The 23370-nt window shown below is 36.2% G+C and overlaps 1 protein-coding gene across 2 annotated transcripts in view; it reads right to left on the bottom strand.

The window, feature by feature from the left end:
* Nucleotides 1-23370, bottom strand: part of AGL (amylo-alpha-1, 6-glucosidase, 4-alpha-glucanotransferase) — an 83284-nt gene that overhangs the window by 16289 nt on the left and 43625 nt on the right. For both annotated transcript variants that reach the window (XM_013962599.2, XM_005678054.3), the window contains exons 21-28: nt 21397-21527; nt 18007-18143; nt 17630-17763; nt 16567-16742; nt 12801-12903; nt 10394-10619; nt 9096-9207; nt 334-469 (exon numbers count right to left, since the gene is read on the bottom strand). In XM_013962599.2, the coding sequence (XP_013818053.1) occupies nt 334-469; nt 9096-9207; nt 10394-10619; nt 12801-12903; nt 16567-16742; nt 17630-17763; nt 18007-18143; nt 21397-21527 (1155 nt within the window). The remainder of the gene's footprint in view (nt 1-333; nt 470-9095; nt 9208-10393; nt 10620-12800; nt 12904-16566; nt 16743-17629; nt 17764-18006; nt 18144-21396; nt 21528-23370) is intronic.

Genomic DNA, 23370 nt, shown 5'->3' with positions numbered 1-23370 from the left:
AAATATTTATAACAGTGAAAATACTTCAGGCTATAAAGAAATGTCTTAACCATGGGGATAATGAATCATAAAACTTTCCTTTGAGGTGCTTGTAGAGGATCAATCCATGAGAACATCCAGAAGAGAACAGACAGCTTTATCTGATGACATATCAAGAGGATTGTATATGTGTATATTGGGGGAGAGAAAGGAGTATGAGGAAGAGGAAGTGGGAGGAAGGAAGGAAAATTTTGACTGATTTAAGAACACTTCATGGTTAATAGAATAAAAGATCCCATAAGTGTATCACTTTACAAATGATATAATTATATAAACTCTATAAATAAACACTACCTTGGCGTGGCTGGGATTCCTTTGTTTCTAGCTCTGTCACTTTCTCCCATTTTATCCATCCACGTACCACAATTGAAGCGATTTCCTCCATAAACAAATCCAGTTTCTTCATCAACCCCTGCAGTAATATTAAAACCTAAAAATAAAAATGAATCATTTATAAAATTTAAAAGGAATATGATAAATTAGGAAAACTACTCTGGAGATCAATTTGGTAATACCTTAAAAGTTGAAGATGTGCAAATCAAAACTACAATGAAGTATTATGTTATACCTGTCAGAATGGCTATCATCAAAAAGTCTACCAATAACAAATGTTGGAGAGGATGTGGATAAAAGGGTACCCATGTACAATACTGGTGGGAAAGTAAATTGGTGCAGCCACTATATTTTTAATACACAAGATAGGTCATGTCATTCATGTTCAAAACTGTTCACTGGCTCATTTCAGTATGAAAATTCCTTAAAAAACTAAAAATAGAACTACCATATGATCAGTAATTCCACTCCTGGACACATATCCAGAAAAGATGAAAACTGTAATTCAAGAAGATACATACATTCAATTCAAGAAGATACCCTAATATTTATAGCAGCACTATTTACAATAGCCAAGACATGAAAACAACCTAAATGCCCACCAACAGATGAATGGATAAAGAAGATGTGGTGTATATATACACACACACAATGATCTACTTTAAATTTGTTTGAGTACTGGTGAGATTGAATGCTTCTCTTACGTTTATTAATGGATGGTTGATGCACCTCCTTGGGCAAGCTCCTTTTACCTCCTGTTCCTATTTCCTCTATTATGAGCTAGGAATAGAGGTACCAGTTTCTGGGAAATGTTTGTCAAGTGATACACAAAGGCAAAGAGCTTTTTAATTTACTTGATACTAAATAACCAGACAGTCAATGTTTAGTGACTAAATCTCAGAGATTTGGCCACAAAGTCAGAAGAATGTACACAAAAAGGTACACAGGTCAAAATGACTATGAATGAACAGGTTGTTTCAAATGCATACAGTGAATAGAAAATCTGTCTTTGCACTTCCTGATGAGCTGCCAAAGTATTCCAGGCTGTTGGTGCCCTTTCCATAATCAACCCTGGAGAAACTACAGAGAAGTATGTGTGAGCTACTGATGTGAAGAACTCACATAATGTTTGGGAGAAACTAATGAAAACAGGTAAGACATGACCAGCCTCTCTGGACTTTTCTTTTACCTTGGCTCTTAAAGCTGTTGTTGTTTTACAACTTAAGAAGACTGCTACAGAGAACTAATAATCAAGGGAATATGAGCTTATTGGGAAAAGACAAACCTTCCATAGCAGAGGAATCTAATGACTAGATGAGATGAGTAACATATTTCACATGAAACAGAATTACTGTATCCATAGCACACAATAAGCAAAACAAATATCCTCAAACATAAGCAAGATATTAACATGAAGTAGGAACAAAAGACATTAAAAATGACTAAGTGGAGGTGTTAGGCCTGGAATTTTTAATAGTTGAAATAAGGAAAACAGTAAAGTGATAATAAAGGGACTAAGTAGTAGATGGATATAGCTAAGAGTGAAATCAGTAAGACGGAAGACAAGATGGAAAAATTCTCCAAAGGCAGCAGGAGTGGTTAAAGGCAGACAACAGAAGAAAAGCTGTAGAGATAGAAACAGACAAGAAGATACCCAGACAAAAGTAGCCCCAGAAAGTGAAAAGAAATAGTAAATCTCAGATCAATAGGGCTCACAGAGGACCACATGAAACAGATAAGAAAAGTTAGAGTAAAATCCCAAATTAAGACAAACAGATGGTTCTAAAACTTCAAAAAAGAAAGAGTAATCACTTTTAACAGAATGAGTTATGCTAAGTCACTTCAGTCGTGTCCGACTCTGTGTGACCCCATAGATGGCAGCCCACCAGGCTCCTCTGTCCCTGGGATTCTCTAGGCAAGAACACTGGAGTGGGTTTCCATTTCCTTCTGCATGAATGAGATATAGGTCCATGAAACTTTCAATAGCTATACTGGAAGTAAGACATCAATAGAATAATATTTTCTAAAGCACTGAAGAAAAAAACATTTATGTCTAATCTGTCATTCAAATATGAGGGCATAACAAAAATACTGCCAGTCATTCAAGGCCTTGGTGGGTTTGACATGTAAACTGCTGTTGTTCGGTTGGGAAATTGTGTCTGACATGCAAATTACAACTTTAATAATACTCATATAGCAACAATAAAAATATTCATATAGCAACAATAAAAATAACTACAGCAAGATGCTGTAGTAGTAGGACTTGTTCTGAGGTTTTCATATATTAACATAAATAAATAAGCTCATTTGATTACTTCTAATAAGGAAAGAAATAAATCTTGGAGGATATAGACAGGGGATGAAAAGATGATCAAATTATACATCAAAGTTTACTGCTGCCTAAAAATAGCAATAACCAAGGAAAAGACAAAGAAGAATAGTCACAACAATTCAAACTGAAATTTCATCTAGATAATATCAAACAGGGATTGGGGGAGAGGTGCATACACCACTAAATTACTTAATCTGTTAGGGGTCAGTATAGATTTTAACAAGGAAATGAGTACAGATGTGAAAAATTAATACAGCTATAGGTCATAAAAACAAGAATCACAGGAACAAAAATAAAATGGATTAAAGTGGAATAAATAGTTTCTTTAAAAAATATTTGTAAAATGCAAAACTACACACAGTTAATAAAAGTCAATGTGAGAGGTGTGAGAGGTTATCTCTGTGATATGAAGGTTGGATAGGATTTCTGAAATAAAATATGGGAAGGATATGATAGATAAGTTGGGAAAAGGTCTGTATAATTCTAAAATTAATGATGGACAAGTACCTAGAGTAAACCAAAAACTCCTGGTAAACAACATGAAAAATATTGGAATGCCAAAAGAAAGATGAATAAAGGTATAGAATAGGAACAAACAGTTTATAGAAAAGGAAACTTTCCAAAGATGCCATAAATATATGAGAAAATATTCAAATTTAATAACAGGAGAATCACAAGTAAAAACACCTACATATGGTTTTATAACCATATTCAGCATTAGATAATGCCAAATGATGTTGGTGGGCTTGGGGGCACAGAAGACACTTTGGTTGGTAATGGGAATAGAGACTGGTGCAGTAATTCTGGAAAAAAATGTGGTAGTGTTTAAACAAAGGGCATGAAAGTATAGTACATATAGCTCTGATATACCAATGTTAACTGAAATAAGCCAGACATAAAAGGACAAAAATGATGTAATTCCATTTATTTGAGGTACCAAGAATAATCAAATTCACAGAGACAGAAAACAGATTAGCAATTACCAGGAACTGAGGGAAGGAAAGAATGAGCAATTACTGTTAACTGGGTAGGAGTTTCAGTTTGGGATGACAAAAAGTTCTGGAGATGGATAGCAGTAATGGTGGAAAAACAGTGTGAATATACTTAGAGTCACTGTGCTATACACTTAAAGAAGGCTAAAATAATGTATTTTATGATAAAATGGTAAACATGTATTTTACGACATATACTTAATACTAAAAAAAATCCAAGCAATCCAATTAGAAATGGGATAAAACAGGTTTTATCATCAAAGAAGGGGTAGGGATGGTAAATTAGCTCATGAACAGATGTTCAATACTATTAATAGGAAAATGCAAATCAAAACCACAACATATAGTGGTCTAGATGTCTACCAGAATAGCTAAAAAAAAAAAGAAACCCCCCAAAAAAACCCACAAATTCTGGCAAGGATGTGGAGATATGATCTGTCCAGTTTGCTGGTGGGAGTGCAAAATGTTACAACCACTTTAGAAAACAGTCTCAGTTCAGTTCAGTTCAGTCACTCAGTCATGCCTGATTCTCTGCGACCCCATGGACTGCAGCACGCCAGGTCTCCCTGTCTATCCCCAAATCCCAGAGTTTACTAAAGCTCATGTCCATTGAGTCAGTGAGGCCATCCAACCATCTCATCCTCTGCTGTCCTCTTCTCCTCCCGCCTTCAATCTTTCCCAGCATCAGGGTCTTTTCAAATGAGTCAGTTCTTTGCATCAGGTGGCTGAAGTATTGGAGTTTCACTTTCAGCATCAGTCCTTCCAATGAATATTCAGGACTGATTTCCTTTAGGATGGGCTGACTGGATCTCCTTGCAGTCGAAGGACTCTCAAGAATCTTCTCCAACACTACAGTTTAAAAGCATCAATTCTTCGGTGCTCAGCTTTCTTTATACAACTCTCACATCCATACATGACTACTGGAAAAATCATATCCTAGACTAGATGGATATTTGTTTTTATGTAATGTCTCTGCTTTTTAATATGCTGTCTAGGTTGGTCATAACTTTTCTTCCAAGGAGCACGTGTATTTTAATTTCATGGCTGCAGTCACCATCTGCAGTGATTTTGGAGCCCAAAAAAGTAAGGTCTGTCAGTTTCCAGTGTTTCCCCATCTATTTGCCATGAAGTGATGGGACCACATGGCATGATCTTAGTTTTCTGAATGTTGAGTTTTAAGCCAACTTTTTCACCCTCCTCTTTCATTTTCATCAAGAGGCTCTTTAGGTCTTCTTCACTTTCTGCCATAAGGGTGGTGTCATCTGCATATCTGAGGTTATTGATATTTCTCCTGGCAATCTAGATTCCAGCTTGTGCTTCATCCAGTCCACTGTTTCTCATGATGTATTCTGCATATAAGTTAAATAATCAGGGTGACAATATACAGCCTTGACGGACTCCTTTCCCTGTTTGGAACCAGTCTGTTGTTCCATGTCCAGTTCTAAGGTTGCTCCTGACATTCATACAGATTTCTCAAGAGGCAGGTCAGGTGGTCTGGTATCCCATCTCTTGAAGAATTTTCCACAGTTTGTTGTGATCCACACAGTCAGAGGCTTTGGCATAGTCAATAAAGTAGAAGTAGATGTTCTTCTGGAACTCTTGCTTTTTTGATGATCCAACAGATTTTGGCAATTTGATCTCTCGTTGATTTGATCTGGCAATTTGATCTAAATCCAGCTTGAACATCTGGAATTTCACGGTTCATGTACTGTTGAAGCCTGGCTTGGAAAATTTTGAGCATTACTTTACTAGTGTGTGAGATGAGTGTAATTGTGTGGTAGTTTGAGCATTCTTTGGCATTGCCTTTCTTTGGGATTGGAATGAAAACTGATCTTTCCCAGTCCTGAAGCCACTGCTGAGTTTTCCAAAGTTGCTGGCATATTGAGTGCGGCACTTTTACAGCATCATCTTTAGGATTTGAAATAGCTCAACTGGAATTCCATCACCTTCACTAGCTTTGCTCATAGTGATGTTTCCTAAAGCCCACTTGACTTCACATTCCAGGATGTCTGGCTCTATGTGACTGATCATAACATCGGGATTATATGGTTTGTGAAGATCTTTTTTGTATAGTTCTTCTGTGTATTCTTGCCTCTTCTTCTGAATATCTTTTGCTTCTTTTAGGTCCATACCATCTCTGTCCTTTATTGTGCACATCTTTGCATTAAATGTTCCTTTGGTATCTCTAATTTTCTTCAAGAGATCTCTAGTCCTTCCCATTGTGTTGTTTTCCTCTATTTCTTTGCACTGATCCCTGAGGAAGGCTTTTTTATCTCTCCTTGCTATTCTTTGGAACTCTGCATTTAAATGGGTAGATCTTTCCTTTTCTCCTTTGCTTTTCACAGCTATTTGAAAGGCCTCCTCAGACAACCATTTTGCCTTTTTGCATTTCTTTTTTTGGGGGATGGTCTTGATCCCTGTCTCCTGTACAGTGTTACAAATCTCTGTCCATAGTTCTTCAGGCATTCTATCAGATCTAATCCCTTGAATCTATTTGTCACTTCCACTGTATAATCATAAGGGATTTGATTTAGGTCATACCTGAATGGTCTAGGGTATTCTCTACTGTCTTCAATTCAGAAAACAGTCTGGCAATTTCTTATAAAACAAATCATGTATATACCATATGACCCAGATTATTGGGAACAGTACATGAATCATGAAATTCCAGATGTTCAAGCTGGATTTAGAAAAGGCAGAGGAACCAGAGATCAATTTGCCAACATCCATTGGATCACTGAAAAAGCAAGAGAGTTCCAGAAAAACATCTACTTCTACTTTATTGACTATGCCAAAGCCTTTGACTGTGTGGATCACAACAAACTGTGGAAAATTCTTTAAGAGATGGGATACCAGACCACCTGACCAGCCTCTTGAGAAATCTGTATGAATGTCAGGAGCAACTTTAGAACTGGACATGGAACAACAGACTGGTTCCAAACAGGGAAAGGAGTCCGTCAAGGCTGTATATTGTCACCCTGATTATTTAACTTATATGCAGAATACATCATGAGAAACAGTGGACTGGATGAAGCACAAGCTGGAATCTAGATTGCCAGGAGAAATATCAATAACCTCAGATATGCAGATGATACCATCCAAGACCTAAAGAGCCTCTTGATGAAAATGAAAGAGAAAGTGAAAAAGTTGGCTTGAAACTCAACACTCAGAAAACTAAGATCATGCCATGTGGTCCCATCACTTCATGGCAAATAGATGGGGAAACAGTGGAAACAGTGACAGACCTTACTTTTTTGGGCTCCAAAATCACTGCAGATGGTGACTGCAGCCATGAAACTAAAAGACATGTGCTCCTTGGAAGAAAAGTTATGACCAATCTAGACAGCATATTAAAAAGCAGAAACATTACATAAAAACAAAGATCCATCTAGTCAAGGCCATGGTTTTTCCAGTAGTCACATATGGATGTGAGAGTTGTATAAAGAAAGCTGAGCACCGAAGAATTGATGCCTTTGAAATGTGGTGTTGGAGAAGATTCTTGAGAGTCCTTCGACTGCAAGGAGATCCAGTCAGCCCATCCTAAAGGAAATCAGTCCTGAATATTCATTGGAAGGACTGATGCTGAAAGTGAAACTCCAATATTTTGGCCACCTGATGGGAAGAACTGACTCATTTGAAAAGACCCTGATGCTGGGAAAGATTGAAGGTGAGAGGAGAAGGGGACGACAGAGGGTGAGATGGTTGGATGGCATCACTGACTCAATGGCCATGAACTTGCGTAAACTCTGGGATTTGGGGATAGACAGGGAGACCTGGCGTGCTGCAGTCCATGGGGTCGCAAAGTGTTGGACACGACTGAGTGACTGAACTGAACTGACTGGGAATTTCTCCTAGAGAAATGAAAACTTATATTTACACAAAAACCTGTATACGTTCACAGGAACTCTATTTGTATTAGTCAAAAGAATGAAAACAATCCAAATGTCCCTCAAAAGATGAAAGACATATCCATAAAAGGGAATACTACTTAGCAGTAAAAAGTAATAAAATGTTGATACATGCAGCAACTTGGATGGTTTTCAAGGGGAATTATATGTAACCATATATATATATACACACACATACACTATAGGTTACATACTACATATAACATGTACATATATATATATATATTATAGCTATATACGATACGATTGTATTTACCTACATTCTCAAAATGCCAAGTCTATAGAGATGTAGAACAGACTGGCAGTTGCCAGAGACCAAGGATGTTTGATGTGACTATAAAGGATGGCACAGGAGAAACCTTTGTGGTGATGGAATAGTCCTATATCCTGACTGTGGCAGTGGTTACATGAAGTTATACATGGGATAAAATTGCACAGAAGTACACACACACAAATGAGTTAATGTAAAATTGGTAAAAATGGAATATGTTCTATAGGTGAATTAACAGTATTATACTGATATCTATCTCCTGATCATGATATTGCACTACAGTTACATAAGATGTCCTCATTGGGGGAAGATGGACGAAGGGTTCAGGATACTCATGCATCATTTTTGTAATTTTATATCAATCTCCAATTCTTTCAAAACTGAAAAGTTAAAAAGACTATCTGTGCTTAAAGAAATGTGTATTTCATAAGAGTACATTAGTATACAACAAACCCCACTGGAATACCTCTAAGGGGAATGGGTAATAAAATGAAATAAATTGTTAGCCTTGCATCAGCTAATGATGATGAGTATGTGCCATAAAAATCGGAATATGATGAACTTCAAAGATGTTAAAATGTATATTGATTTTAACTCTGAATCTAAATAAACCTCTCTATAAAAGCCCAAATTACAAGGGCAGACAAACTATGGATGAAGTCCTAGCTCTGGCACTTAGCAGTTCTGTAGATTCTGGGCAAGCTACTCTGCTTCAGCCATCTAATCAATAAAAACGAAAACAATGAAACTCATCCCCAACGTTCTTAGGAGTGTTAAATGGGAATAACATAGGTAAAGTAGTTAGCACAATGCCTAGCACATAGTAAGCACTCAATTATTAGCAATTATAAATGTAAGCACCAAATTTTTGGTGCTTTCATAGTTGGCTGACAAAGGATATAAATTTTTATCTTTCCTCCAGTAACTAAAATTAAGCTGGCAAGATCAGAAACTCTTAACCTTTTTCATTATTATATTCTGAAGTTTTATACACAAATAAAATACTTGTTGAATAAATGAACAATTACAAGGTTTAATTTCATCTCATCATTAAATCTTTATTATGTACCTTAAGTTATGTACCTTCATGGGACTTCCCTGGCGGTCCAGCAGTTAAGACTCTGCACTCCCATTACAGAGGGTGAGGGTTCAATCCCTGGTCAAGGAACTAGGATCCCAAATGCCGCACCGCGTGGCCAAAAAAAAAAAAAGTTATGTACCTTCATCCTTCATGTTCCGATCTATCTGTGGACCAGCATTCCTCTCACGGAACTGTATGCCCTGCATGTGTCTCTGCATAGCTTCCTGTATTACTTCAAACAATGGTTGATCCTGTTTGAAATATGGATGTTACCTCTGTTAGAAATTACATTTTTCTTATCTTCTCCCAAATTCTACAACTGAAGTTTTGTGAAAACATATATTTTTCCCTTAAAAGAAGAAATAGGGATCAGGGGTGGGACTGGGGAAAGAAGCAGCCTTTATACATCATATAATACAGCAGACCTTTTGCATGTGAACATTTAACATATTGTAGTTTTAACTATAAATTTCTGTGACATGAAATAATCTGTAATTCTGCTGAGACATGAAAAAGAATCTTGTGAGTTGTGATCTGTTAGAGTAAACAGTTCAGCTAATAAACAAATCCAGCTTATTATGCAGAAATCAGAGTTTTAAACTGGCATTGTTCCAATTCATCCACATACACAGCAATGGAGACAAATTATATACTAAAATGGTAATATGTTTACATTAAAAAATTTGGGGGCAAATATTCTTCAAACACTTCATGATATAAACATCGTAGAGCTAGCCCTGAGGTAGCCTAGAAGCCCTCCCCCCAAGTAAACTGCAACATAAATGCAGGTCAGATGTGGCAGAAGCACAATATCCTGGTCATTCTTGACTGGGGAAAACATACACAAATGTTTACCCATTCCGCACTGCACATAAGATAAACTCTGAACTCCCTGGATTGGTAGCCAAGGCTCTCCACAGTCTGGCCCCTACTTTCCACAATCCCTTACTATCTGGCGGGTGCCCTACACAAAAAGCCAAACACTAGATGGAGCAGTATATCCTAAGCTGTGCTTCAATCCACCCTGCGCTTTTATTTTTCTTTTCATCTTTAACGTCTTTTCATAATTTCCCTCATCTCCGATGAAATCCTACTCACCTTTTGAGATTAGTGTAGGTGAAACTTTAATTATTTTCTGTAGTCCTCCCTGAGACCCACTAAGAGATCATCTCTCTTTCATGAGACTAAAAGAGGCACTTCCCACATGTTTCTTTTTGCAATGATCGTATTATTAATATATACATATCACCTCTTCTACTGTGTTGCAAGCTCATTAGGTAAAGAATAAGTCATCTCTGCAGTCTCTCACAGTGGCAGCAGGTGCAAAATAAATACCAATATTTGAAGAATTGTAAGACTCAGATTCTTAATTACATTATTTTTATGTTAGAAAGTAAACTTATTCAGGAAAAAATTATTTTAAGAGATGATCTTTACCACTGTGCCGGCAGACAAAGGAACAGAGTCATCTGTAGGATACATTCTGGAAACCGGGCAGTTGAGAATGTCCAGACCGTTTGGAACCATTTTACAATAGTCCTGGATACACTGCAGCCACCACCACACGGCATCCCTGCAGTTGTATCTGGCGTGAGTTCCTTCACCCAGGAGATTAGGAATGAGGCCATGTCTCAGGGTACTGGCAAATGCTAAAATGATATTCCTAAAACAACAGAAATAGGTGAATCATTTGACATGAAAATCACTTAAAAAACTAAAGGCAAAAAAGTCATTTTGGGTGTTAATAATTTTTCTTATTTTCTCTTATTTATTTGTATTTTCATGCAGAAAGTGGTCGTAATATAGAATAAGCACTGAATTAAAAGTCAGGGACCTTGATCCTCGCCTTGCCTTTTTCTCTAACAATCTGTATGACTTATCCTTTGGGACAGTTTTTTTTTTCATCTGTGGAGTTTGGGACCAGGTGATTTTTAAGGTCCCTCATAACTCTAGATTTTACTTTTGAAATCCCTAGTATTTCAAAAGAACAGGAATTTTATTATCTTAAATGGCAGATACCAAAAATAAAGCAAACATGTAAGAAAATTAAAGGTAAAAACTGACCTTGAAAAACGTAATTCGTTTTAAAAAACTTATGGAGAATACTTTATCTTTCAACATATTATTCTACCATCATATACCAAATAACAACTTTGTAAGATGGCATGGCATTCTAAAAAGAGCATGAAACTGAGAATTAAGAAGACTGAGATTTAAGTCCTAGTGTTGCCATCTGTATAACCTTGGAAAAGTCATTTAAAGTTTTTTTATTTTTTGCTAAAACCATTTAGAAATTTAATTAGTTCTGTGTATCAGGTAATATCTCTCTCTTAAATAATTGTGTAAAAGGAGCTTTTTTATTTTCTGCAGTACCAAAGTGTTAGTGTGGAGAGTGACACTTCCAATTAATAAAAGGTCAGAATACTAGCAATCTTAATTATCCAGAACATGTCATACACATGGAAGTTGAGTAAAAAGTCCTCGGTCCATGAACATCTCTGCAGAGGGTGGAAGCAGAACTATCTGTGGTAGAGACAGCCATATGTCCACCAAAATGGCTTTCCTAAAGGTCCCAGTCAGATGACGGCATTTTCCAGAAAAAAAAAATTTTTTAACTGCATGGAACAGGAGTGTTTTCCCCAGGCTCTCTTTCCCTCTCTGCCAGCTGACGGGAGAGAGCCCAGAGGTCCTGGAAGATTGTATATCATGCAGATAAAGGCGGCTATATCCCTTAATCACCATGTGGAAAACTGCCTCTTGAACACCCATATAAGATCAGAAGATCATAAATTTTGTTTATGAAAAGCCCTTGAAATTTAATGGCTTATAATTTATAGTAGTTAGTACTACTCTAACAAATGTATTATCTTCTGGGAAATCTTCTAGATCAGGGGTAGGCAAACTATTTTTCTGTAAAAGGCCAGACATAAATATTTTAGGCTTTGTTGACCTTACATAGTGTGATCATGCATTCTTCTTCTTCCAATAAAAAGGTAAAAACCATTCTTAGCTCATAGATCATACAAAACAGGTGACATCAAAACAAAAATATTAAAAAAAATGCTTTTTTTGCTACAGGTTTTAACTTGTAGAGCAGTGATTTCAAAGTTCAGTCTTAGGCCACTGAAAATCACCTGAAGCCCCTGCAAAAGCACAGATTTCCATCTGTCAACTCTGCCTTTCCACCTCCAGGTTTGGACTCAGGGAGTTCAGCGCAGGGACCAAGAATTTGCTTTTCTAACAAGTTGTCAGATGATGGTAATACTGATTTAGCAAACACTATACAACACTGCTGTAGAGCCTTTCTTTTCTACCTTTGATAAATTTATTTATAGTATTGTGACATAGAGAACACCATTTTAAGTCTAGAAAACACAAAACTGGAGGTTATGAGGTCTGCACTAAAAAGAAGGAACCCTGATATTATAATTCTCTTTACAGGACTCTGTCATTATGGAAGAACCAAAAATGGAAGACTTTCCAATTTTACCTAAAAGTCATCTGCATTCATATTTAATTCAGGCACAGACATTTTACTCTTTAGTGAGTGATGTTTGTAACATGGTTACACAATTCTTAGTTTTTCCTGAAATAAAGTAGCAAATGCTGAAGATAACCTGATCTGTAATGTGAAGTATTAGAATCTTATAACTTTAAAGACTGTCACACCTTTGAAATTCTATGATCCTATTAAATGAACACACAACAAATAAAATAAAAATCACACCTCAGGGAAACATGCCTACCTACCAAATGTTGAGAATAGATGAATAAGAAAGGTCTCAAGAGCACTGAAAAACACTAAGACATAAATTTGCACTGCAACTTTTTAAAGATTTCCTACCTGGCCTCCAAATAGCGTCCAGTAATCAGCAGTAGACCTCTAAGGGCAATAAAAGTATCCCTTCCCCAGCAGCGGAAAATACCAGCAGAGAAGTGAGGTAAGCCTAGCAGAAAACACAGCACAGTAATCTATTAACCTCAGTATACACAAGCCTATGAACTCCACGACTATAGATTGAGCTGCTCTAAACTTTAGGGTTAAGGAGGAGGTGAAAAGAGTCTTCGAACTCTCTTAAAATTATCTCAGAATGTATGGTTATTCTTATGTCTACTTTTGTGTGATGAGGTTCCATAATCATATCTGATTCTTAAAGGAATCTGTCACTCAAAATAGACTAAGAATCTGTGCTAATGAGTGATGCTTATTTGAACTGGTTAGAACGTGTGAGTTTTTAAACACAGACTTTCTTTTAGCAAATTAAAGATTAAAATCAGAGGCCAAATATTTAACACGCGAAGTAACACTCAATATAGTAATAATGATATATTTTAAAAGGTTCTACCTGCAGTTTGAAGGCAACAAATTAATCTAAATATGGGGTGATTACCTTAATGACAAATAATTGCATGTTTATTGATCTATTGCTCTAGGGTTATTACTTCATTATCAAATTTCCCATTAACTTAAAACTACTTAAAAGTGTCACAGTTTGTTAGAAACAGCTTTTACAGGTGAAAACAAGGATTTCAGATGTTAAATCACTTGAAAACTTTAGGTAACTGCAGCCTCTATGCAGGAAGTAAAACAGAATGACCATAGATAAAATCTAAAATTTTACTTTTATATTGAGTTTGGTTTCTTATGAAATGTGAAAAGAAATACAATTGTTATATGTAACAATCAGCAGGAAAGTAAAGCAAAGGAAATTAGCATTTCACTGAAAAAAAAACTGCATTAAAGTATACATGTAACAGAAATTTCAGGGAAGAAAAACTCAGGTCATAAATAAAACGTTCACAGCATTCATTTGTAACTATTTTCTAAACACTTATCACTATCTGACATTATTTTGTCTGTCTTCTGGTAAACCTCATTAACCTTATTTGCCAAGTTATATCACTGAAAACTGTAACTGGTATATATCACCAAGAAAATGTATCGGATGAATGAAATAAAAGATTAATTATAAAACGTAAATTGAGAGGGGAGAGAATTTGACTAAGGAAAACATGCTTCACAATTAAAGTTCCTGTTTGTTAGGTCTTCACCTTGGAGAAAGACATTATTTTCTTCGGTTAGGAAAAGATCAGAACTAAAGATAACATCAGACATTTCTTTCTATATTTTCTCCCAAATAGTGGTATAAAATTTCCCTAAACAGTTTTATATTGTTTACACACAGTTAGACTTCCCAGGTGGTGTAGTGGTAAAAATCTGCCTGCCAAGCAGGAGATGCAGGTTTGATCCCTGGTCAGGAAGATGCCCTGGAGAAGGAAACAGCAACCCATTCCAGTATTCTTGGCGGGAAAATTCCATGGACAGAGGAGCCTAGTGGGCTACAGTCCACGTGGTGGCAAGGAGTCAGACACTACTGAGCAACTGAACACCAACATACATGGTTGACATACAGTTTATATATATGGTTGATGATGGTACTGATGACAGCAGTGAATATATATATATAGTATTTTTTATATATATATATAGTACTCCATATTGCACAGATTTCCTGGTACTTTAACCCACTTAACACTTGGCATAAAATATAAGTACAGACAGATCCAAGGGTAAGTTTGAGTTGGTATGCCCTGAGTACAGGCACTCTTGTTAAAAAGTCAAAACTAAAACCTCTAGCATGGATGTGTGGAAATATCTGTATTCACTGAAACATTTTAAAATTAATTGATTAATTTTATTTTTGGCCGTGCCGAGTCTTCAGTGGCGGCATAGGCTTTTCTCTAGTTGCAGTGAGCAGGGACTATTCTCTAGTTGCGGTGTATGGGCTTCTCACTGCAGTGGCTTCTCTTGTTGCAGATCGTGGGCTACAGGGCACGCGGGCTCCAGCAGTTGTGGCTCATGGGCTCTAGAGCACAGGCTCAGTAGTTGTGGCATATGGGCTTAGCTGCTTCGTGGCATGTGGGATCTTCCTGGACAAGGGATTGAATCTGTGTCTCCTGCACTGGCTGGCAGATTCCCAGGGAAGCCCTGTATTAACTTTTTGACCTTTCAGAATGTATGACTTACAGATCACGCATCTTCTGAATAATTTCTACCTTGTCAATTAATGTAAAAGTTTAAAATTACACACATATTTTGTATCACTGTCAGAAAAGGAAGGTATTCCTAGCTTTTGTATCATTTAAAAATGAAACCAAGAAATCTTATCTGCAAATCTGTATACAGCCCTATATATTGTTAATATGGAATACACAAAACTCTCCTTTAGGATGCTAGAAAGAAATACCAGAACTTCTATCCATATTTATAAACTATATTTTTAGTTTTTCTTTTTGTTTTATATTGTACATGATATGTAAACATATCAAGTATAATAGCATATGAGTATATCATTTATGATCTCAATATTAATATATTTATTTTGGGAGCATTTAACAACAGAAGCGGATAATCAAAAATGTTGAGATCACTATTTTATATAATAGGCTTCTACACAATAGGCTTTAAAATCAACTTCTGCATTTTTTCCACAATGTTCTTGTTCAGTTTTATGACCATCTGCTATGGATTGACAGGGAAAAGTACCAGAAGGATATCAAATAGTTGAGTGAAAAATCTAAAACACAATTATATAATTAAAACATTCAGAAGGTTCATATAATCCTTCTAAGTGAAATGTTAATTTCTTTTTTAGGTGTTGGGATCTAGTAGGTCATTTTTATTGGTTTGGCCATGTCATGCGAACAGTTGACTCATTGGAAAAGACTGATGCTGGGAGGGATTGGGGGCAGGAGGAAAAGGGGATGACAGACGATGAGATGGCTGGATGGCATCACCAACTCGATGGATGTGAGTCTGAGTGAACTCCGGGAGTTGGTGATGGACAGGGAGGCCTGGCGTGCTGCGATTCATGGGGTTGCAAAGAGTCGGACACAACTGAGTGACTGAACTGAACTGAAGTGAATGCAAATTTAAGGGTAAACAGGGGCAATCACGTAGACAATACTGTTCTTTTCATCCTGCAACTGGTATTTCTCAGTTTAGTTTGGAAGTTCTAAACTTCAGTGGACTCAAATATTAAATACTTTTTAGAAATAGCTTGAAAATTATTAAAAAGAAACCATAAGCCAATTTTGCTGAGAATTATACCTGTTACTTGATTTGGGTTTTAAATATACTTTCAGGAAAGATGCTAATGGAGTTGGAAGCATTTAATTGCAATTAGACACATAATAAAATTTATTTAGCATTTGTTTTGTGTTTCGTAACCTGGAGAGGATCTTCACATGATCTCTTGGTAATTACAAGGTTGGGTAAATTTTTTATATTGGGGGAAAAAAGTATAATGTAATGGGAAAGGTAGTAAAACAGATTTGATTGAAAAATGCAAAATGTTATGAGTTGGAGAAAATACACATGCAGAAGAAAGGGATTAACTGGCCACAATAAAAAATGCACATAAATAAATGTCTGGTACACAGTGATACTTAATAGCACTGTTATTACTTTTATAAACGTATGCCTGTGAAATTTTACTTACCAGTAACATAAAATCTTGGAAAACATCATGAGTTTTTCAAAATAATCATTTCTTTATAATTTTCCTAATACTGACTTACACATTTTAATCTTGTACACAATTTCTTACCTGCAGCTAGCGACACACAACACTGCTCCTTCTCTCTTGTGATCTCATTCAGCCTGCATGGTACATCCGTAAGGGAAGGTGAAAGAAGCGGCAGAGAAGAGAATCTTCCTACTCCACACATTTGGACGGAACCCAAGGAAAGGTGTTTCACAAAGGTAGAACCATTCTGAACAAAGCTGCAACAAAGTTATAGAGTTCAAAGTGTTATGGGTAGAAACAAAAAGTTTTATTACTTATTCAAAAAAATTTATTAGGGTAAGAACACCTAATTTGAGAATCTACTTTTTAAAACAGATTTTTAAGGGCACAATACAAATTGTTATTTACAACCACAATGTTGTACATTAGATCTCAAAACTTACTCAACTTGCATACCTGAAATTTTATGCCTTATTGATTCAAAAAATTTTAGCAGTATTATTTTAGTTCTTTTTTTCTCTTCAAAAAGTTTCTCTATTCAAATGTATAGCAATGCTAAAATCAGTTAAACAGAATTTTAAATTTGGTAAAGGTTTCAGAACTGCTTTCATTTCACCCAGTATTCTATCTAGCTGGCTTTAAAATGTTTATTGTAAAAAAAATGGTAGAGTTGAAGTTTTATCCTTTCTGAAGTTATGCCCAAATTGCCTTGGCTGCTCTTCAGTGGTACATTCCAGCCTGTGGTTTCACTCAGGGAAATTCACTAATAAAGGCATATTTCATTCATAATAATAGCAGAATATTTTTTCTCTTAATTAGTAAAAAATTGGAAAAAAATAGTATGTGTAGATTTAAAAAATTTTATCCATTAACTTAACAACTCGAGGTATAGAGATAACACCAAGCAATTAAAATTTCCATCAACATGTTTTTTAGCTTTATAGAATAGATTTTAATATCTAAGTCTGTTTTTGTGTGTTTCAGATTAAAGGATGTTAATACATTTTATTCCCACTTATTAACTTTTTCAGCTGTATGCATGCATGACAATTCTTGATGTTTTGGTCTTCTTAAGAGTGTAGACACTGACTGTATGTGGCTTCTACACAAACATGCCTATCTGCTCAAGCTTTGCTGTGTATACCTTGACATTTGCTTCCATGCTACATCCAGAAGAGTGGTGTATGCACCGATTAATATAGCATCAAAGTAACACGGGATAAGGTAACGTGGGATCTGCTTCAGGTAGAAGAACATAGCCTGCAACCATTTACCAACCTGTTATAAAAATAATTTTAAAAGTTAACTTGGTGTGCTTATAGGCTTGGATTTAAAAGCTAAATCCAAACATGCCACTGTACTATCTAGCAATCTATTCACCAGATTTTCACTTATAAGAACTGAAAGATGATGGAGAAGAAGATGTTTCAGGTTAGAAAACAACATAAACGTATATGTTAACATATATTTCTTACTGTGCTCCTCACCTTTTATTTTTTTGGACAATATAGCTTTACTTACTTCAGCAATAGTTCCTGACCGTGAAATAAGTCGGTTACTGACATAGTCAATCATCCAGTCTCCAGATCTCAAATTATCACAGAAGGGATGCCCCAAGTCATTCTTTGGTCTTATTTCTGCCAATACGGACATTAATCCTGAAAATTCAGAGAAATATCATACCAATTTAATCACTGGCAGAGGCAGTTTGCTCTCACAGTCTGGCGACCTGCTAGCCTCCAGTGATTGATGGTGAGTATACATACAGCTAGATACAAGAACAGCATAATCCTCAGTGGTACTTCCCATGACTGGAGGTAAGTGTGGCAACACTGCCTTGAGCCAAGATATAAAGGCAGGCTGACGGGGACTGTGGTCAGTCACATGAGCTATGCAGAGCTTTCCAAGATTCCTGTTTTCTGTCTTGATCCTGCTCTTTTGAATTTTAATATTACAATATTCAAAGGCAGTTGGCACAGCTTCCCTATCCTAAGGCATCTAGGGGCAGAAAACTGATGTTTATCTTTTCACAGTTGAAAAGTGGTAGATTCATGAATATTCAAGCAAGATTTAAGAAAAATCACAGAACTGGCCTCAGAGGCAGCAAGATCACCTATAGTGATACTAAGAATAAAGTGTGTTCTAGAGAGAATTTTTGAAATATAACAGGAGTTTGTGTTGTTTAGTTGCTAAGTTGTCTGACTCTTTGGCAACCTCATGGATTGGATCCTGCCATCAGGTTCTTCTGTCCATGGAATTTTCCAGGCAAGAATACTGGAGTGGGTCACCATTTCCTTCTCCAGGGGATCTTCCTGACCCAGAGATAGAACCCTGTCTCCTGCTTTGGCAGGTGGGTTCTTTATTGCTGAGCCATCAGGGAAGACCATAACAGGAGGTACTTGGAACTAAATGAAGTATCAAAATGAAGTATACAGACATATCCTCAAGTACCTCAATTGGAAATATTAGAATTTCTATGCACGTGTTTGTGTGTGTGTGTGCTTAGTCATGTCCAATTCTTTGTGACTCCATGTACTGTAGCCCATCAGGCTCCTCTGTTCATGGAATTTTCCAGGCAAGAATACTGGAGTGGGTTGTCATTTCTTACTCCAAGGCATCTTCCCAACCCAGGGATGGAAGCTGCATCTCTTAAGTCATCTGCATTGGCAGGCAGATTCTTTACCACTGTGCCATAGAAATTTTGGGGCTTCCCAGGTGGCTCAGTGGTAAGAGGATCCACTTGCCAGTGCAGATGTAGTATGTTCAATCCCTGGGTCAGGAGGATCCCCTGGAAGAAATGGCAACTCACTCCAGTATTCTTGCCTGGAGAATCCCATGGACAGAGGAGCCTGGCAGGCTATAATCCATAGGGTTGCAAAGAATTTCTATGTATATATAACATATTGTTATTTCAGTGACAGATAGCTAGAACAATAATACTTCTTTCCATCACTTAATAGGGTAGTAATTTAAAATTATATTGGCTTCACTGACTTCATTCCAAATAAATTTATGTAGTTAGTTAGAATTTAATTAATTTTATTGTGTACAATAAGCATGTTTTGAAAATTTAAAGTTAAATATATAAATTTAAGATATTATTGTTACAAGAAGTAGGGAAGGGGAATTCGGGTTAGAGAAGAGAAAGGTCAGTGAAATGGTTAAGTGTGATTTAAGTAATCTCCTGGGTGTTCATTGGAAGGACTGAAGTTGAAGCTGAAACTCCAATACTTTGGCCACCTGATGCGAAGAGCTGACTCATTTGAAAGACCCTGACGCTGGGAAAGACTAAGGGCAGGAGGAGAAGGGGATGATGGAGGATAAGATGGTCGTATGGTATCACCGACTCGATGGACATGGGTTTGGGTGGACTCCGGGAGTTCGCGATGGACAGGGAGGCCTGGCGTGCTGCGCTTCATGGCGTCGCAGAGTTAGACAAGACTGAGCGACTGAACTGAACTGAACTGAGGTTGTTACTAAAAGCCTACTGGAAATACAAGGTGATTGCTGGAAATATTAAACAGCTAGAGGGAATATGGATTGGTATAGAGTAAAAAAAATACATCAAATAAGGGCAATTATATTTAGAACAAGTGAGAAAAATCATTTCGTGAAGAAGTAGTAGGAAAGTAGAAAGTTTAGTTGTCTATAACTATATTTAATTAATTATAAGGAACATAAAGGTGACAAAAGAAGTTCATAAAAGTACAGTCTTTTCAGGCAAGTAGAAAAAGGAGTTTAATATCTCAGAATGAAAATGGAGTAGATATCTGCTTATGGCTGGTAACACATTCATTTCTTTATTACAGCACAAAATAAAAAATGAGAATATTTCAGAAAAAATGTCATAAGCATAAAAAGTCTTTAAATTTTTTATTGAAAGCTTCTTACGTGCTTGATTTTGCAGAAGGTATGAAAGCTAAAAACAAGAATCTTTCAAAAGGCAAACATTCTTCTAAGGGTACAATCCACTTAGTGGAGTTTGATAGCTAGTTATCATTGAATACTTACTATGAACTAACCATTCACTGTCTAAGTACTTGATACATATTAAGTCATTTAATCCCAACAGTAAGCCCTGTGGCAAACACTGTTTTTATTTCCATTTTACAGATGAAAAAATTGAGCCACAATTTACTATATAATTAAAGCTAGTCAGTGCAACCCATAAAGTTTGGTTCTAAAGCCTATTTCTTGACCATGATCAAACATTCACAAAAAATAATATATTAATTATTAAAATAAAGCAATAAATTCCAAGGGCTAATAAGAGATATAATAAATACAATGAGTGTCTGGAAGACAAAAGAAATTACTGTGAAATCAATAATTGAGGAAGGATTTGTGGAAGATGTAAGAATTGAATTGGCCCTTAAAGACGGGAGATGTACAAAGAAATCAGGAGTTGAAAAGGAGGCTTGTTAAGTTGTAAACTTCATGAACCAGGAATATATGTGTAGTAAACCAAAGTTCCTAAATAAAAATCTAAGAAAATATGGCTAACCAAATGAATTAAGCTGACAGTTAAATATTTAGTTTCTTTATCTCAGTTTACAACTACTCTAACTACAAAATATTTAACTAGAAGTTCTCTTTGTAGGATAAAGCAAATAGGCAATAAAAAATATTTCCAATAACCTAGTCCCATTTGGGGCCCAAGTGAATAATCTCATTTAATCCTCACAGAAGTCTATGAATTAGACAATACTATTCACATTTTATGGAGGCAGAAGTTGGGGCACAGAGAATTTAAGTTACTTGTCAGAGGTCAATCAATGAGTAGGTGGCAGGGCCATGATTTGAACCCAAACAGTTGAACTCTGGGCCCATACTCTTATTTCCATAAGGAAGATACCACATGACCCTAAAAAAATACCTCTGAAAAGCTTCACTATCTTTATACTTGCTTACCTTGAAGACCTGCATATTTAAGAGGTAACCAGTTTGGTATGTTATAACATCCTCCACCATCTTCGTGTTCTTCTGATTCACATCGGTAAAGTACCTGATTTAGCTCAGCCAAAGTTAATCTAGAGGCAATACTAAAAATTGGAAAATAAAGAAAACTGGTTAAATGTAATGAAATTCCACTTACTCTCAATAAAAATAAAGAAGAAAATCTGAACCAAAACCATAGAATGTCTTAGAAATGTATGTTTTAGGAACTCAGCATTATACTATATATTGTAAGCAGTACAAATTATAAACAACAATTAAAGAACAAACATGCTAAAAACTCAAACAGAAGTAACACTTCTTCCAAGACAAGGAATTAATCAAGTTCTAAATTTCATTCATTAGAAGTACACTGAAAAAATCTTTTGGCTGTTATACCCTTTATCTTTTAAATTTGTGTTTTTAATCTTTCTATTTCTGATTTAGTCTTTTTTCTCCTTTATATTCTCCTATGTGTGACAAGCACTTTTATACTAATTATCTTAAACTCAAAATAATTATCAAAGGACCAGTAAAAGGATAATCAAAAGTCACAGTTAACTACCTCAGCAATCATGTGTTATTCTACTGTTGCCTATCTCTCCTTTTCCTTTCCGTCCTTTCCTAAAGTTGCACTACCTTTCAGATTCATTGTTCAAAGAACTAAGATTTTCTTAAAGTTGTTTCTTGATAATGATCAGAATGCAGAAACTAACTCTCATGGCCTTAGTTTCAACAAAGGTTCAGTTAGCAGTGAGATGGTGTAAGGGACCACACCTACCTGAATGTAACTGAAACCCTACTTTCTTGCACTTCTAATTACTCAGGTAAATTCACCTTATATAACTGAATACATATCCTTGTGAATATTATGTGAACATGTATTTCTTGAAAATATTCTTTTTTTTTCATTTACTTCTGTCTCAACTTAGAACATGACATAGTGACTAAACCAACACCATCAACTCAGAAAACTGTCAGCTGTGCTTTGTTCCCTCTGTCTCTGCTAGCTTCCCTCCTCTCTCCTGGGACTGACCCTTTGTAATTTGTGAGTTAAGAGTGAGTCAAGTCAGCAGCCTCAGTACCAACTCTATTCTACTGCAGTATTTACCACTATGTAGCCAGTGAACTCCTTGCAGAAAGCACAGAGATAAATCCACACACATATGGACACCTTATCTTTGACAAAGGAGGCAAGAATATACAATGGAGAAAAGACGATCTCTTTAACAAGCAGTGCTGGGAAAACTGGTCAACCACTTGTAAAAGAATGAAACTAGAACACTTTCTAACACCATACACAAAAATAAACTCAAAATGGATTAAAGATCTAAATGTAAGACCAGAAACTATAAAACTCCTAGAGAAGAACATAGGCAAGACACTCTCAGACATAAATCACAGCAGGATCCTCTATGACCCACCTCCCAGAATTTTGGAAATAAAAGCAAAAATAAACAAATGGGACCTAATTAAAATTAAAAGCCTCTGCACAACAAAGGAAACTAAAAGCAAGGTGAAAAGACAGCCTTCTGAATGGGAGAAAATAATAGCAAATGAAGCAACCGACAAACAACTAATCTCAAAAATATACAAGCAACTCCTGCAGCTCAATTCCAGAAAAATAAACAACCCAATCAAAAAGTGGGCTAAAGAACTAAACAGACACTTCTCCAAAGAAGACATACAGATGGCTAACAAACACATAAAAAGATGCTCAACATCACTCATTATCAGAGAAATGCAAATCAAAACCACAATGAGGTACCATTTCATGCCAGTCAGAATGGCTGCTATCCAAAAGTCTACAAGCAATAAATGCTGGAGAGGGTGTGGAGAAAAGGGAACCCTCTTACACTGTTGGTGGGAATGCAAACTAGTATAGCCACTATGGAGAACAGTGTGGAGATTCCTTAAAAAACTGGAAAGAGAACTGCCATATGACCCAGC

The sequence above is a fragment of the Capra hircus genome, chromosome 3 (assembly GCF_001704415.2).
Source record: "Capra hircus breed San Clemente chromosome 3, ASM170441v1, whole genome shotgun sequence".
Classification (NCBI taxonomy): domain Eukaryota; kingdom Metazoa; phylum Chordata; class Mammalia; order Artiodactyla; family Bovidae; genus Capra; species Capra hircus.
Note: the sequence above shows the minus strand (reverse complement) of the source record. Positions and strands in the feature narration are given on the sequence as shown.